The following is a 15,306-nucleotide window of genomic DNA, read 5'->3' as shown; positions in this document are numbered from 1 at the left end:
TGTTTACGTTAAGCCACTTTGTGCCGTCAGTCAGTCAGTCAGTCAGTCAGTCAGTTTAGGAAAGACTTTAGAAAGTTGTTGGAAAATAAGTCCTGGGAAGAGTATTATAAGGCATTTTGTGAAGAATATAGCAACCGCCGGAATTCAGACGGTTGTTTTTTTATACAAAATTCATGCAGGAAATTCTTGAGTTTTGGTTGAAAGAATACGGTCGAGCCACTTTTGGCTCCACCTCAAAACAAGCATTTTATGAGCTTACTAAGGGCATTATAAATGAATTCAAAGGTATTTACATACATCCTGACCTCGTTCATTTTGTTGCTGAATTCAGCAAAAATAATGTTTAGGTGAAGAGGTGAGATTTCACCAGTTTTCTCACCAGTTTTTTCACCCTCGTGAATTTTCATGAATTTCCTTAAGACAGAAGAAATAAAGTTAGTTTTATTTTTATTTTTTATTTTGTATAAAAGATATGATTTCAACAATCGGCACAACAACAATTCAAGCCACGAACGGCGGGACTCTGTCCACAACTACGGCACCAAATTCATTAATCATGAATCCTACGTCAATGTTGGTAGAGATGAAAAACTTCATTCCTTCTTCATATACTTTTGAAACAGAAATACAAAGAATAAAGCAAGAACTTTTAACAAGTAATTTAGACTGTAGTGCGAAAGATGAAACAAATGGAGAGGAGCTATATGAAATGCAAGATATCATAGACCATTTGCCTAAATTACCGGAAGTTCAGCAACAAAAACTAACTATTCCTGAATTCGATGAAATTGAAGTTAAAGTTACTGATTCAGTAGAAATAAAGAAGTTCATACGTAAAGTAAATTATGAATTCCTTGGTTTTCATTGCAACCATAAAGTTATGAACAAAGATTGCGACATGGTTTATAAAAACATTTCTGACATATATAAATCTGAGGAGTTTAAGACTTACGACAACTTTGTTTCATTAGCTGCTGAATGTGTGTGGCAGATAAGAGATAAAGACAGAAGAGGCAAAGTATGGAACAAACAGATAAAACCAACTGCTTCAGATTTAAAGAAAGCCATTGATGCTTTAGTTATTTTAGCTGGTAATGTTTCAATGTATAACGCAAAAATGAATCCGCAATGTTCAAAATGTAAAGCAGCAATGAGGAAATATAACTACTCCGTCAAAGAGATAGAACGTATGAGAAACGACTATGCTGACTTAAAGAAAGAAGTAGAGAAACCAGCAGAAGATAAAATGGACATGTTAGCATTTCTGAACAAAAACTATCCAACAGCTGACGATTTCCTATTATCTGACGTCAAGAAGAAGTATAAAGAAACTTTCGGCATTGTTAAAACTTTTGACATACCGACAGAAGAAATAGAAGCTACGAAATTGTTTAGAATTTCAAATATACATCGTACAATTCATGTAAAACGCTTATAAAATAACTGGGGTGAAAAATTAGGTGAGAAAGGAGGTGAAATCTCACCTCTTCACCTAAAATATCTTTTTATTGAATTCAGCAACAAAATTCTGAGTAAAATAATTTTTAGGGTATGTGTCAAACCGTTGAGTTTTCACAAAATTTAAAAAATAACGTTTACCATGTAAAACGCTTATAAAATAACTGGGGTGAAAAATTAGGTGAGAAAGGAGGTGAAATCTCACCTCTTCACCTAAAATATCTTTTTATTGAATTCAGCAACAAAAATAAAACTAACTTTATTTTTATTTTGTATGTAAAGACAGAAATGACAAACATTGAGTTTGAAACAGTTAGAAAGATTGACAATGACACCAAAGTGGTTAGAATAGGTGATTTAAACGTAAGATACTCAAAGAAATACAACAAATATTCTTTGTCAGACATTATATCTCCATCTGAAAAGAAAACAAGCGACTGGGTTAGAAATGCTTCAACTCAGAAAATTTTGACAAGAAATCCTGAGCTTATGATATCAGTAGCATTTCATGGAACAAGAGCATATCTCATTGACAAAAGTCTTATACCAATAGTTTTGTTATGGTTAGACCCAGTTGTTGGATATAACTTCATAACATATGGTTCATTCGACTCAGAACGTTGCAGTGAAGGCTTACTTTATATCGTTCAGAAACCGAAGGACTTCAATACAAAGAGATATAAGATAGGAAGAACATATAATATAACTCAAAGATATGACAGTACAGTCAATAGAGTCAAGGTTGTGTTCGTTAATGATATGAGAGCTGCTGAAACAGAACTACTTGAAAAGTTTGAGAAAAGGTATGGTGCTCCCATGAAAGGTAAAGAAACGTTTGAAGTAGATGAGATAGATAAAGCTATAAAATTATTTGACGAAGTTGCTGAAAAATACATGTAAAGCGTTTATTTTTGGTCTTTTGTGAAAGTCAGAAAATAAAGTTAGTTTTATTTTGTATGAAATGACAGATATGTCAACAACAGAGAACACAACAACTGCTATCGTTCATGAAGCCATAAATGAAGAATACGAATACATACAATATAACAAACAACTTCGCCTCATTCGTTCGGTCAAAGATGACGTGTAAAAATGCTCTATTCTGCAAACCATCAGACATGAAAGACAAAAACTTTCAAATGAGCATTAAGGATAAATGTGATAGGAAACATAGAAGAATAGACGATAAACAAACATGGTGTTATGTTTTGAAAGAAGAAATGAAAGGATTATATAAACAGGTTGAACCAAATGATAATGATGATTCATTTACTGACGATGAAATACCTGTAAATGATGCTTTATAAAGTATGATTTGAATTCATAACTGCCTTCCTCCTGTGTTGTTGTCTAAATGTCATGTTGTCTCATTTTTTCAGAGAAGTTAATTAACCTGGTAGCACATGGTAACATGGTAGCACCTTCAGTTCTTCAAAAATAATTCATAACTGCCTTCCTCCTGTGTTGTTGTCTAAATGTCATGTTGTCTCATTTTTTCAGAGAAGTTAATTAACCTGGTAGCACATGGTAACATGGTAGCACCTTCAGTTCTTCAAAAATAATTCATAACTGCCTTCCTCCTGTGTTGTTGTCTAAATGTCATGTTGTCTCATTTTTTCAGAGAAGTTAATTAACCTGGTAGCACATGGTAACATGGTAGCACCTTCAGTTCTTCAAAAATAATTCATAACTGCCTTCCTCCTGTGTTGTTGTCTAAATGTCATGTTGTCTCATTTTTTCAGAGAAGTTAATTAACCTGGTGACCTGGTGACCTGGTGACACCTTCAGTTCTTCAAAAATAATTCATAACTGCCTTCCTCCTGTGTTGTTGTCTAAATGTCATGTTGTCTCATTTTTTCAGAGAAGTTAAATGACCTGGTAGCACATGGTAACATGGTAGCACCTTCAGTTCTTCAAAAATAATTCATAACTGCCTTCCTCCTGTGTTGTTGTCTAAATGTCATGTTGTCTCATTTTTTCAGAGAAGTTAATTAACCTGGTAGCACATGGTAACATGGTAGCACCTTCAGTTCTTCAAAAATAATTCATAACTGCCTTCCTCCTGTGTTGTTGTCAAAATGTCATGTTGTCTCATTTTTGGAGCTCAAGCACATTCAATGAACGCGGTACCATGCGAATACAGTCACAAATGGTGGCATGTAATCTTTACCCGAGCCTGTTGGATTTGTTGTGAAAGTGTGTGAATGATTACCTGCGGTTCCACAGAAAATACCTGTGCTTGAATCTACTGGGTCAGTTGTGATATCATATCTATTCATTCCCCACCTATCCGAACCCGCTGCAAGATTTGTATAACCTCTTTTTGTTATTGAATGTGAATGATTACCTGTTGTGTTTGTAGTTCCTGTATGAGTGTGTGGTGGAAGGTTTGCTTCTTTAATTTTCTTTGAACCACCTGTTTGCTTTGAATATCTAGCACAGTATAAGAATTTATCTACAATCTGCTTCCACGTACCAAAACCTAAAACTGTTGATGGATTTGTTGAGTTCATTGACGTATAAATAGAACCAACAGGATATAATGTTTGAAGTATTTCATTTTTCATGCTTGTAATCACATCATTTACTTCCGACTTCTTTGCATAATTTTCATCTACATAAGTTTTATCTGCTTTAAGGTCTAAACATCCTGAAACCCATTCTGTATCAGCTTTAACTTTAAAAGTCTCCAATGTCCATTCATGATACCATTCAACCTTTTCTTTAATTTCATTATCTTTTTCATCAACATAAACCAAATTTGCCTTCTTATTTAACTCACTATCCACGTATTCCTTATCCACCTTCTTCATTATGTCATTTAGGAAACCTTCTATGAATTCCTCATTTAAATTAAATCTTCCAATCTTCAAAACTTTAGGAAATGCATTTAATGCGTAATATCTCTGTTCTTCTGGTGGAATTGATGTTATATCATCCGTTATTCCTTTAATTTTTGAATTCATAAATAAAATTTCTTTTATATTTGATATCACTGCACCACCTTTGCAAACGAATTCGAAATGTTCATTTTTCAATACTATCTCCAAATCTCCATATTTCAACCTTTGCGTTTGTTCTGCCGTCTTTGAATTATATGCATATATGGCGTATGTAATGGTCTGAAGGACCTGGGTGTTTTGCGCCTTAAGTTGCTGTGGTTGCTGTTGTTTAATCATTTATTATGATTTAAAAATAAATATTTAATCCGTTATCTCATCAGCTATTTTTCTATTTGAAATTGCCATAATATTTCATTCATGAATTCTAAATCACAATCAAATAGGTCAGTTATTCTAAATTTAATATTTGATAAATCTTTTGAATGAAGAATAAATGAATTCCCGGATAATTGAAACGGATATGATAAAGAAAATGTGTTTAAGTTGATGGATAAAATGTTTTGTATTGATGGGTAAGAGTTAGGGTCTAATGTTTGATGTGAAAATCTCATTGGGGTATTAACTTTATCACATTTGATTAAAATGAAATTGGAACCAGTGTCAGAATACAAAACATCCCCAACATCTTTTTCAAAATTTAATATCCCCAACAATGAACGAAGATGAGGAGTACAAAATTTAATTTTCAGCGGGAATTTAATAAGGTTATTTATTTCATCAAGTTCAAAAAGTTTATCGGGTTTTGATTTAAAATTTTCTTCATACCATACGATAAATGATTCATTTAAATAACTTAAAATCATGTTAATATCCCATTTCGCTATCACATTATTTATATACATATCATACGTTTTTTCAAGGTCATCTTTAATAAATGATATATAATCTGAAGGGTCTAAAAGAATGGGATTAAATTTACCACTCACAGAAACGAGAGTAACATTATAAATTCCGCTAACTGTTAAATTTAATTCACAGCTATTATTCGAAATAATATTGATAATTGACATTTTTATTACGATTAAAAATATGGTAAAGCGTTATTTTCCAGTGATAAATAAAACTAGAATAAGATTACCTCAAGAATTCATAAATTCAACGAATAAGAAATTCATTCATGTTATAAATTTTAGTGTTTTCAGAAAATATGAGTCAATGTCATATTCATCAACAGGTTATATTTCACTTCATTCAAATTTAGTTCAATCAAACCCATATAATGACCATTTCATAAGATTTTCAGATGGTATTAAAAATGTAATTGATAGATTAAAATATGAACAGATTGACAATATCGAATTTTTGGAATTTTGGTTTAAATATCCCGATGGAAAAAAGATTGAAGTTAAAGATAAAGCTGATACTATAACAAAAACAATTACAATGACCGATCCAGATAGTGGGGAACAAAAAGAAATAAAACAAACGATAGAAACTGGTGAAAGGTCAATTATTATTGATTATGATTCAAAGGATTATTATTCGATAATGTTAATGCTTGAATATTAAATAGCCTTAACAAAGAATTTTTCAAGTGATATTTTATATTCATCAACTATTTTATTATAAATATCATTATATGTTAAATGAAGTTCAGTTGTTGTTCCGTTCTTTGATATCTTAATTGTGCTAATATCCTTTATAGGATTTATTTTTGCAACTGTTCCGCAGCATGAAACCTCATCATCTATGAAAAATTGAATCTTAACGTCTGAATCTTGAACATCACAAAGAATGGCGATAATGTGAATTAATGATTCATAAGGTAAAATAATTAAACCGGATTGATCAATTAAATTTATTATTGAATCATAATTATTAATTATTATATCACGGTAAATTTTCATTAATTCAGAATTAATGTCTATTTTATATGGGTTCTCGATGTTTGATGAAAGAGTGGGGGTATGTTGGATAAGTGGGAATTTCAACAGGTTCTTTACCGGGTTCAGATAAAATGATTGGGTCTCCATTCTCATGGTTTTCTTCATTCTCCTCATTCTTCGGTAAGTCACGAGTTAATAAATTTGGTTGAGTTGCTGACCTTGTTAATTCAGGGCTAACATTAACTTTAACATTTTGAATAATTCGTGATTTATCATCATTTACGTTATAACCAACCGTAATCTCTGCTTTTGCGTTAGTGTTCTTTTGACTAGTGAAACGTCTTCTCATTTATAATCGAATAAAAAAAATATATTTAAACTTTTATTTTGCTGGAATTTTGAATCTATTATTCCCTGTATTTGTTCATGAAGTTGATTTTTAGCATTTTCATCGAAATTAATAGACCGAATATATTCATTAATTGCATTCTTATAATCATCTGATTTCTCAAATTTTCTTTTATCTGATTCCTTAACTAAATCATAAGTTAAACCACGTTGCTGATATAATGGTTTCTTAATTAAATCTTTGAATGCTTGAGATAAAGCACCTGATGCAATTCTTGCTACTATAATTGGTTGGAATTGCTGTTTAAGTTCATCTTTAACATTTGCGAAAACTGGATCGAATAAAGCAACTTTAAAGAATTTCTTAGCTGAAATTTCAGGTCTAATATTTGCATATTGACCATCAAACTGGTTAGAATATCGTGGTAATCCATCCGGTCCCTCTTCAATAGCATTTAATTCTTCATTGAAATAAGAATATGGATTACGACGGTATGAATTAATTGGACCATTTTCACCTTCTCCAATGTATTGTTTAACAGCTTTTCCATTTTCATCAAATTGCATAGGATAACGTTCATTATATACTTTACGTTTAGGATAATCAGATATAGTTAATTTATAACCATTTATGACTTTAATATTACCTTGACCATCAGTAACGAAAACTTCATTATATACCATCAGGTTTTCCATTTGGACCTGTAATGTCTGCTTCGTGTGCTTCCCAATTTGGACCTTGACGTTTGGCATATGCTTGAGCTTCTGGTAATGTTAAAACGTTTCTCATTTGTTTAACATCTTTTGAAGACCAGCAACAATTGAACTAATTCTTTCATTCCATCAGGAACTTTCATAGTTCTATTATATGCACCCTTTTTTGTTTGTCCCTTGTTTTAATGGAACCTGTAGAAAGATTTGCTATTTCTGTCATGTTTAATTATAAATAAAAAATAAAAATTAATTATAAAAAGTTAATCAAATTTAACACTTCCTTTATTTAAATCAACTATTATTTTTCCATGTTCACCTAATTGCTGATATTGTGTGTAAAGTTCATTAATGCTCATTGGTAAATTCACTTGATAAAGCATAACTTTCAACTGTTGACGACTAAACCCACTGAAAATGAAAAGGGTTGATAGATTTGATTTAATGTTTGTGCTTTAATGCTTTGAAGTATTGAACAGCCATAAAGAATGAACACTGAATGTGTCGACATTGAGTTAATAACTGATTAAAATATGATTTCTCATTTGTTATTAGTTTTGATTTCACTGCATCATCTAGAAAAATGAGTGAATGCAAAAATTTCTATCAAAATTTGAAATAGAAAGTGTTTCAAATAATTCATCCCGTTGTTTATCAATAATTTTATCCTCTAATCCTTGCTTTCTTGATTGTATTATATAATTCTTTATACATTAAAAAGTTTTTAAATAATCTTCTGCTTCTTCTTGTGAAAAAAATAATTGGAATTTTGATTAAATGCTTTAAGATTCAAATGTATCATCTGAAGGTGAACCTGAACGGTTTATATAAATTAACACATGTGAATGGGGGGAAGTGTTAGCAATAATGATAATTTGTTTTAATATCGTTAATGTTTTACCTTTATTTTGTTTACTAATTGCTGCAGTGATTGAATTTAAGTAACATTCAGAATATGGAATTTTCATTAATTTTTCCTTAGATAGAGCATTTCTATTATCACTCAATGCTTCATTAATCATATCATCTACGTATGTATTATATACTCCCGCTAATTCTTCATAAGGGGTGGATGAATTTAAATCCATTTAATCAAAAATAAATTTAATAATTTTAAACATTTCTATTCATCATATTTCATCATATGAAAACTTCTATACTGTGGTGGTTGTACCTGTTGAATGATATTTCAAACCTTCATCCGGTGTCCATGTCCAATACGTAGTCCTAGTAAACCAAACCTGAGGAGGATTTGTCACCTTTGAACAGTAAGTGTCATTTACACCCTGAATGATTGGATAAGCTTTCACTTGTACTGTAACTTGTGAGTTGAAAGTTTCTAATCCATCAAAGAATATACCCGCTCCATCACGTTGAACTGGAAAGTGCATAAGAATGAAGTTTGGTCTTTCCATGTTCTAGCTAATGGCGTGCCATCATCATCATTCAGTGTCTAGTTAATGAGTCCTCGTATTCTTCTGTGCATTCATTCACTCCATCTAAATCAGAAGCTTGAAGCATACGTGTAAAGAATATGTCACCCACTGTGGTCATCGCTTGATCGGGGAAGTTTCTGGAATCTATAGTGACCTGAAGACCTCGAAGCATTGGATTTTCTAAAACCGTTCTTTGCATTGCATTCTTCGGAAATGTTAAACAACATCTGTAACATTATGAAGAGCGTATGAGAAATCTGAGCTAATACCTTCAGGAGTGATGCAACCTCCATTTAGTGAACGAACGTCAATATGTTGAGCTGGAATCATGAATGGATCTTCCTTACTGAATAAACGTGGTATTGCTTTAACTGATTCTTCAATTAAAACCGTATCCTGGTGTAATGCATTTATCCTCTAGAACTTCCATCTTTGTGCATGAATAAATAACGTCATCAACTGTTGCGTCAGCAGATGTAGCGGCTAAGCTTGTAATTAATTTGGCAGGAAGTCCGATTTGTTGGAATTTGCGATCATATTTATAACATGATTCATAATCTTTTCATAATTTTCATCAGTTATCTTTTCATAAACGTAATTTTGTAAATCAGCAACTCTTAACGGGTCAACCTGACAAAATACTAAAGTATCCCTGAAAACATAATATTTTAAGAATGATTTCACCAAATGATTTAGGATAATCATCGAACGCCTGAAATGCTAACAAATCATTTACCGGAATAATCATATCAAAAGTGATATCAACTTCTTCATTTGCTTTCTTGAAAACTTCTGAAGGGTCAATATATTTACCACATACTGAGTTATCATATTTTTGAACATTATTATATAACGAATGAACAAACTTTTTAACTTTCCTTTCTGATTTTGGTTTATATGTTGCAAATGCGAAAGATTCACGGGCGCAATCCATCTGAAGATAACCGGCATCACCTCTTTCGGTTTCTACTTCTAATTGTTTAAAGCTTTGATTTGATGATTTGTAACCAACGAATAAACGTATGCATTTAAAAGCGGCATCACATGTGAAAGCTTTATTTGAAACTAGAGTTGCTTTAACTTTGCGTTTAATATATGTGTCACCTAATTGGTTCACATCATGAGCTGGATTTGTAATTCTTAAATGAGTTTGTTTATCATCAAAATATGGAGCATCAGAGTCATAGCATGAACTTTCAAGTTCTCTATAATATCTTCTACCGTCATTCTTTGCGAATATTTCATTTATCTTTTCGAATGAATGAAACACATTTCCATTAATCGGTTTTAGTGTTTGGCACCAAATAGTTTAGTCGTCATTTATTATTAAATAAAAAATCAAAATTAAAAGATGAAAATGAATTTTTAATTTTAATGAAATAATCAACTATGGCTGCAGGTATATTTAAGAAACTGTGGGATAAAGTAAAAAGAGGAGCGAGTAAAGTTTGGGAAACAATGAAGAAAGGAGCAAATTGGATATTTAAGAATAAAGAAGCAATTAGTGACATTGCTGAATCAATAACACCAAAAGCTGCCCCAATAAGAGAAGTTTTAAATAAAGGAGAAAAAGTTTATCAAAGACTACAACCGATACTAAGATAAAAATAATTTTAAAATAATTTATTTTTCCACTATCTACCTCCTATTTTATTAAGTATTCCTTCAGCTATTCCACCAATTGCGTTACCTGCTTGTGCTCCCATCGCCGGATTACCTGCTTTAGTACCTAATACTCCACCTATGATAGTTCCTGCCGTTTTCGCTACTGGTGCCAAAAAGTTTGCAACGGGTTTAATAATCTTTTTATAAACCCAACCTGCAGCTTTCTTAATTCCATCCCATAATTTTTTAAAGAATCCTGCCGCCATTTCTGATTTAATATTAATTAAAAAATATATTTCATCACTTATATTCTAATTTTTATTTAATGATAAATGAAACCGATTTTAAAAATAAATGAAACAGAGGAGGAAGAAATAAATGAAAGTGAAAATGTTCAACAAAAAATAAACGTTGTTAAACCAATTACTGAAATAAAAATTTTTTCATCTGTTGATGAATTTAATAACTATTATGCTAACAATAAAAAATTATTTGAAGAATTGACAACATGTAAATTGAATAAAATGTTTAAAGTTGATGGATTCAAAATTTCAAAAATAAAAGGAGTGGTTAGTTTGAAATCTATTCCTCAATCAAGAATCACCTCATTAATGAAAATAGATGATTTAACAAAAAGAATAGAAGAGATTGAAGAAAGAATGAATCAAATAATTGATTTCATAAATTCAAATATTCATTAGTTTCTTAAAGTTCTATGTTGAACTCATCAAATTCTTTTTAAAGTTTATTTTTTAAAAAATTTTTTATTTTTTATTTCATTATGGTAGTGAATCTTTCATTCAGGATTTAAACAATGTTTAATTAATCGCGGAATATCTGACATCATCTATATATAGCTTCTTTTATAAAAGATGAAATAAATTATTTTAAAATTAATGTGTTTAGTATATAAATATTTTAATGTATCGTCTATATATAGATGCAACAAAAAAAGTCACACAACCCTTCCTATCCTACTACTCATAATTTATGAATTTTGATTAAGTCTATTGATGAGAAATGATGTGATAACAATAGAAAAAGCTAGGTCAATAGGGATTTCGTCAGGATGCCTATAATTTAAAAGAATTTTTATCCCAATCACTCTATGTCATGCTTAATTCTTTGAATTTAGATTAAGCATGTCGGTTTGGGCAATTCTTTTGCATTTTTGACAATACTTTTGGAAAATTTTCTGAGTAGTATATGTGGAAGGGTTTAGTGACTTTTTTTGTTACATCTATATATAGACGATGCATTAAAATATATTTATTTATAAATCATTAAAAAATTAACATTAATTTTAAAATAATTTATTTTTTTATCTTTTATAAAAGAAGCTATATATAGATGATGTCAGATATTCCGCGATTAATTAAACATTGTTTAAATCCTGAATGGGTTAAACTTCAATTTAAAAATGAAGATTGTGAATTATTAAATGAATATGAAAGCCAAAATAAGCTAATGAGGTATAAATATAATGATAAAGAATATTTAATTTCATGGAATCAATGGAGTCATAATCAAAGACCTCATAAACGAGAAGAAGAAATTGAAAATAATGAAATGGAAATCATTGATGACATTAAAGAGGATGGAATTCCTAAATTTTGTAAAAAACCTTTAGAACTAAGTTAGGAGCATATAAACGTAGAGTATTAAATCCTGAATACATAAAACATTTATTTAAAAAGGAAGACTGTGAATTATTAAACGTTAATGAATATGAAAATGCTAAATCAAAATTGAAATATAAATATATTGGAAGTGATGAAAGGTGTAAAGATAAAGATAAAGTTTATTCAGTTTCATATAATAACTGGCACACGTTAGGGATAAGAAAACATTTAGGAGATTATGGTAAAAGTTCTGAATTCTTTAAATCTAGTATGTACGAGAGAGTAAAAGAAATTAGAAATAATTATTTTCATGAATGAAAAATAAATTTTAAAAATTCATGTCTTACATTTTTTGAATAATTTATTTTTTTTTTTAATGAAAATGAGTGGATCAAGATTCGTAACCGTCAATCAATTAATGGATGCTCTTTCACCAATTCTTGAAAATGTTAAACAAGTAGATGTTTATTTCGATGATTATGTAGAAAGTTTATATTATAAAGGTAAGTTTAATATTAAACCTATTGCTTTTGCATTTGATAATAAATTAATTGAAAATGCAAAAAATTTGGGAATTAATTCCGAATATTGAATTTATAACAAATATTAATGATAAATGGTTTAAACGAATTCCAACCACAAAAGTTCTTTGTAAATTAATGATCAAAACTGAGGAAAAAGAATTTAACGGGTTTAAATATCATCCAAATAAAGTTTCAGAACTAGAAAATGAAAAACTTCAGAAAAAATTAAACGATAGACTTTCAAATGATCGTATTGAAAAAATAAATAAACTAGCAGAAGTTGCATTTAATAATGAAATATTTGATGAATATAACCTTGAACTCAGTGATGGACTTTAAGTCCTGGGCACTTTATGCCTTGGGCTTTAAGGACCCGGGCTCAACGAGTCATGATTTATGATATCAATTATTTGATTCATTCTTTCTTCAATAATTTCTATTCTTTTTGTTAAATCATCTATTTTCATTAATGAGGTGATTCTTGATTGAGGAATAGATTTCAAACTAACCACTCCTTTTATTTTTGAAATTTTGAATCCATCAACTTTAAACATTTTATTCAATTTACATGTTGTCAATTCTTCAAATAATTTTTTATTGTTAGCATAATAGTTATTAAATTCTTCAACAGATGAAAAAATTTTTATTTCAGTAATGGGTTTAACAATGTTTATTTTTTGTTGAACATTTTCACTTTCATTTATTTCTTCCTCCTCTGTTTCATTTATTTTTAAAATCGGTTTCATTTATCATTAAATAAAAATTAAAATATAAGTGATGAAATATATTTTTTAATTAATATTAAATCAGAAATGGCGGCAGGATTCTTTAAAAAATTATGGGATGGAATTAAGAAAGCTGCAGGTTGGGTTTATAAAAAGGTTATTAAACCTGTTGCAAACTTTTTGGCACCAGTAGCGAAAACGGCAGGAACTATCATAGGTGGAGTATTAGGTACAAAAGCAGGTAATCCGGCGATGGGAGCACAAGCAGGTAACGCAATTGGTGGAATTGCTGAAGGAATACTTAATAAAATAGGGGTAGATAGTGGAAAAAAAATAAATATTATTTTTATCTTAGTATCGGTTGTAGTCTTTGATAAACTTTTTCTCCTTTATTTAATATTTCTCTTATTGGGGCAGCTTTTGGCGTTATTGATTCAGCAACGTCACTAATTGCTTCTTTATTCTTAAATATCCAATTTGCTCCTTTCTTCATTGTTTCCCAAACTTTATGCGCTCCTCTTTTTACTTTATCCCACAGTTTCTTAAAGAATCCTGCAGCCATAGTTGATTATTTCATTAAAATTAAAAATTCATTTTCATCTTTTAATTTTGATTTTTTATTTAATAATAAATGACGACTAACTATTTGGTGCCAAACACTAAACCGATTAATGGAAATGTGTTTCATTCATTCGAAAAGATAAATGAAATATTCGCAAAGAATGACGGAAGAAGATATTATAGAGAACTTGAAAGTTCATGCTATGACTCTGATGCTCCATATTTTGATGATAAACAAACTCATTTAAGAATTACAAATCCGGCTCATGATGTGAACCAATTAGGTGACACATATATTAAACGCAAAGTTAAAGCAACTCTAGTTTCAAATAAAGCTTTCACATGTGATGCCGCTTTTAAATGCATGCGTTTATTCGTTGGTTATAAATCATCAAATCAAAGCTTTAAACAATTAGAAGTAGAAACCGAAAGAGGTGATGCCGGTTATCTTCAGATGGATTGCGCCCGTGAATCTTTCGCATTTGCAACATATAAACCAAAATCAGAAAGGAAAGTTAAAAAGTTTGTTCATTCGTTATATAATAATGTTCAAAAATATGATAACTCAGTATGTGGTAAATATATTGACCCTTCAGAAGTTTTCAAGAAAGCAAATGAAGAAGTTGATATCACTTTTGATATGATTATTCCGGTAAATGATTTGTTAGCATTTCAGGCGTTCGATGATTATCCTAAATCATTTGGTGAAATCATTCTTAAATATTATGTTTTCAGGGATACTTTAGTATTTTGTCAGGTTGACCCGTTAAGAGTTGCTGATTTACAAAATTACGTTTATGAAAAGATAACTGATGAAAATTATGAAAAGATTATGAATCATGTTTATAAATATGATCGCAAATTCCAACAAATCGGACTTCCTGCCAAATTAATTACAAGCTTAGCCGCTACATCTGCTGACGCAACAGTTGATGACGTTATTATTTCATGCACAAAGATGGAAGTTTTAGAGGATAAATGCATTACACCAGGATACGGTTTAATTGAAGAATCAGTTAAAGCAATACCACGTTTATTCAGTAAGGAAGATCCATTCATGATTCCAGCTCAACATATTGACGTTCGTTCACTAAATGGAGGTTGCATCACTCCTGAAGGTATTAGCTCAGATTTCTCATACGCTCTTCATAATGTTACAGATGTTGTGTTAGCATTTCCGAAGAATGCAATGCAAAGAACGGTTTTAGAAAATCCAATGCTTCGAGGTCTTCAGGTCACTATAGATTCCAGAAACTTCCCCGATCAAGCGATGACCACAGTGGGTGACATATTCTTTACACGTATGCTTCAAGCTTCTGATTTAGATGGAGTGAATGAATGCACAGAAGAATACGAGGACTCATTAACTAGACCACTGAATGATGATAATGGCACACCATTAGCTAGAACATGGAAAGACCAAACTTCATTCTTATGCACTATTCCAGTTCAACGTGATGGAGCGGGTATATTCTTTGATGGATTAGAAACTTTCAACTCACAAGTTACAGTACAAGTGAAAGCTTATCCAATCATTCAGGGTGTAAATGACACTTACTGTTCAAAGGTGACAAATCCTCCTCAGGT

The 15,306-nt window shown here is 30.6% G+C and overlaps 5 protein-coding genes and 1 pseudogene across 6 annotated transcripts, besides 1 other annotated feature; 3 read left to right on the top strand and 3 right to left on the bottom strand.

Moving 5' to 3' along the window:
* Positions 1 to 15,306: part of a mobile genetic element that runs on past both edges of the window.
* On the top strand, positions 473 to 1,079 carry TVAGG3_0423470 (organellar and viral DNA polymerase type B; the record flags this gene model as incomplete). The annotated part of the gene is made up of 1 exon (XM_001302050.1): positions 473 to 1,079. A coding segment is annotated over one exon (607 nt), but the record flags the coding sequence as incomplete, so codon positions are not given.
* Positions 1,960 to 2,358, top strand: TVAGG3_0423460 (organellar and viral DNA polymerase type B; the record flags this gene model as incomplete). Its single annotated transcript, XM_051233500.1, has 1 exon — positions 1,960 to 2,358. A coding segment is annotated over one exon (399 nt), but the record flags the coding sequence as incomplete, so codon positions are not given.
* Positions 3,573 to 4,637, bottom strand: TVAGG3_0423450 (keratin-associated protein family; the record flags this gene model as incomplete). The annotated part of the gene is made up of 1 exon (XM_051233499.1): positions 3,573 to 4,637. One exon carries the CDS (start codon positions 4,635 to 4,637, stop codon positions 3,573 to 3,575), a length of 1,065 nt encoding a protein of 354 aa, XP_051103229.1.
* Positions 5,867 to 6,536, bottom strand: TVAGG3_0423440 (annotated as a pseudogene). The gene has a single exon. A coding segment is annotated over exon 1 (670 nt).
* TVAGG3_0423430 (uncharacterized protein) lies at positions 13,505 to 13,720 on the bottom strand (the record flags this gene model as incomplete). Its single annotated transcript, XM_001298378.2, has 1 exon — positions 13,505 to 13,720. One exon carries the CDS (start codon positions 13,718 to 13,720, stop codon positions 13,505 to 13,507), a length of 216 nt encoding a protein of 71 aa, XP_001298379.1.
* On the top strand, positions 14,174 to 15,166 carry TVAGG3_0423420 (uncharacterized protein; the record flags this gene model as incomplete). Its single annotated transcript, XM_051233498.1, has 1 exon — positions 14,174 to 15,166. A coding segment is annotated over one exon (993 nt), but the record flags the coding sequence as incomplete, so codon positions are not given.

This window comes from Trichomonas vaginalis, chromosome V, assembly GCF_026262505.1.
Source record: "Trichomonas vaginalis G3 chromosome V, whole genome shotgun sequence".
Classification (NCBI taxonomy): domain Eukaryota; phylum Parabasalia; order Trichomonadida; family Trichomonadidae; genus Trichomonas; species Trichomonas vaginalis.
The sequence above is the reverse complement of the archived record's forward strand: the minus strand, read 5'-3'. Positions and strand labels throughout refer to the sequence as shown.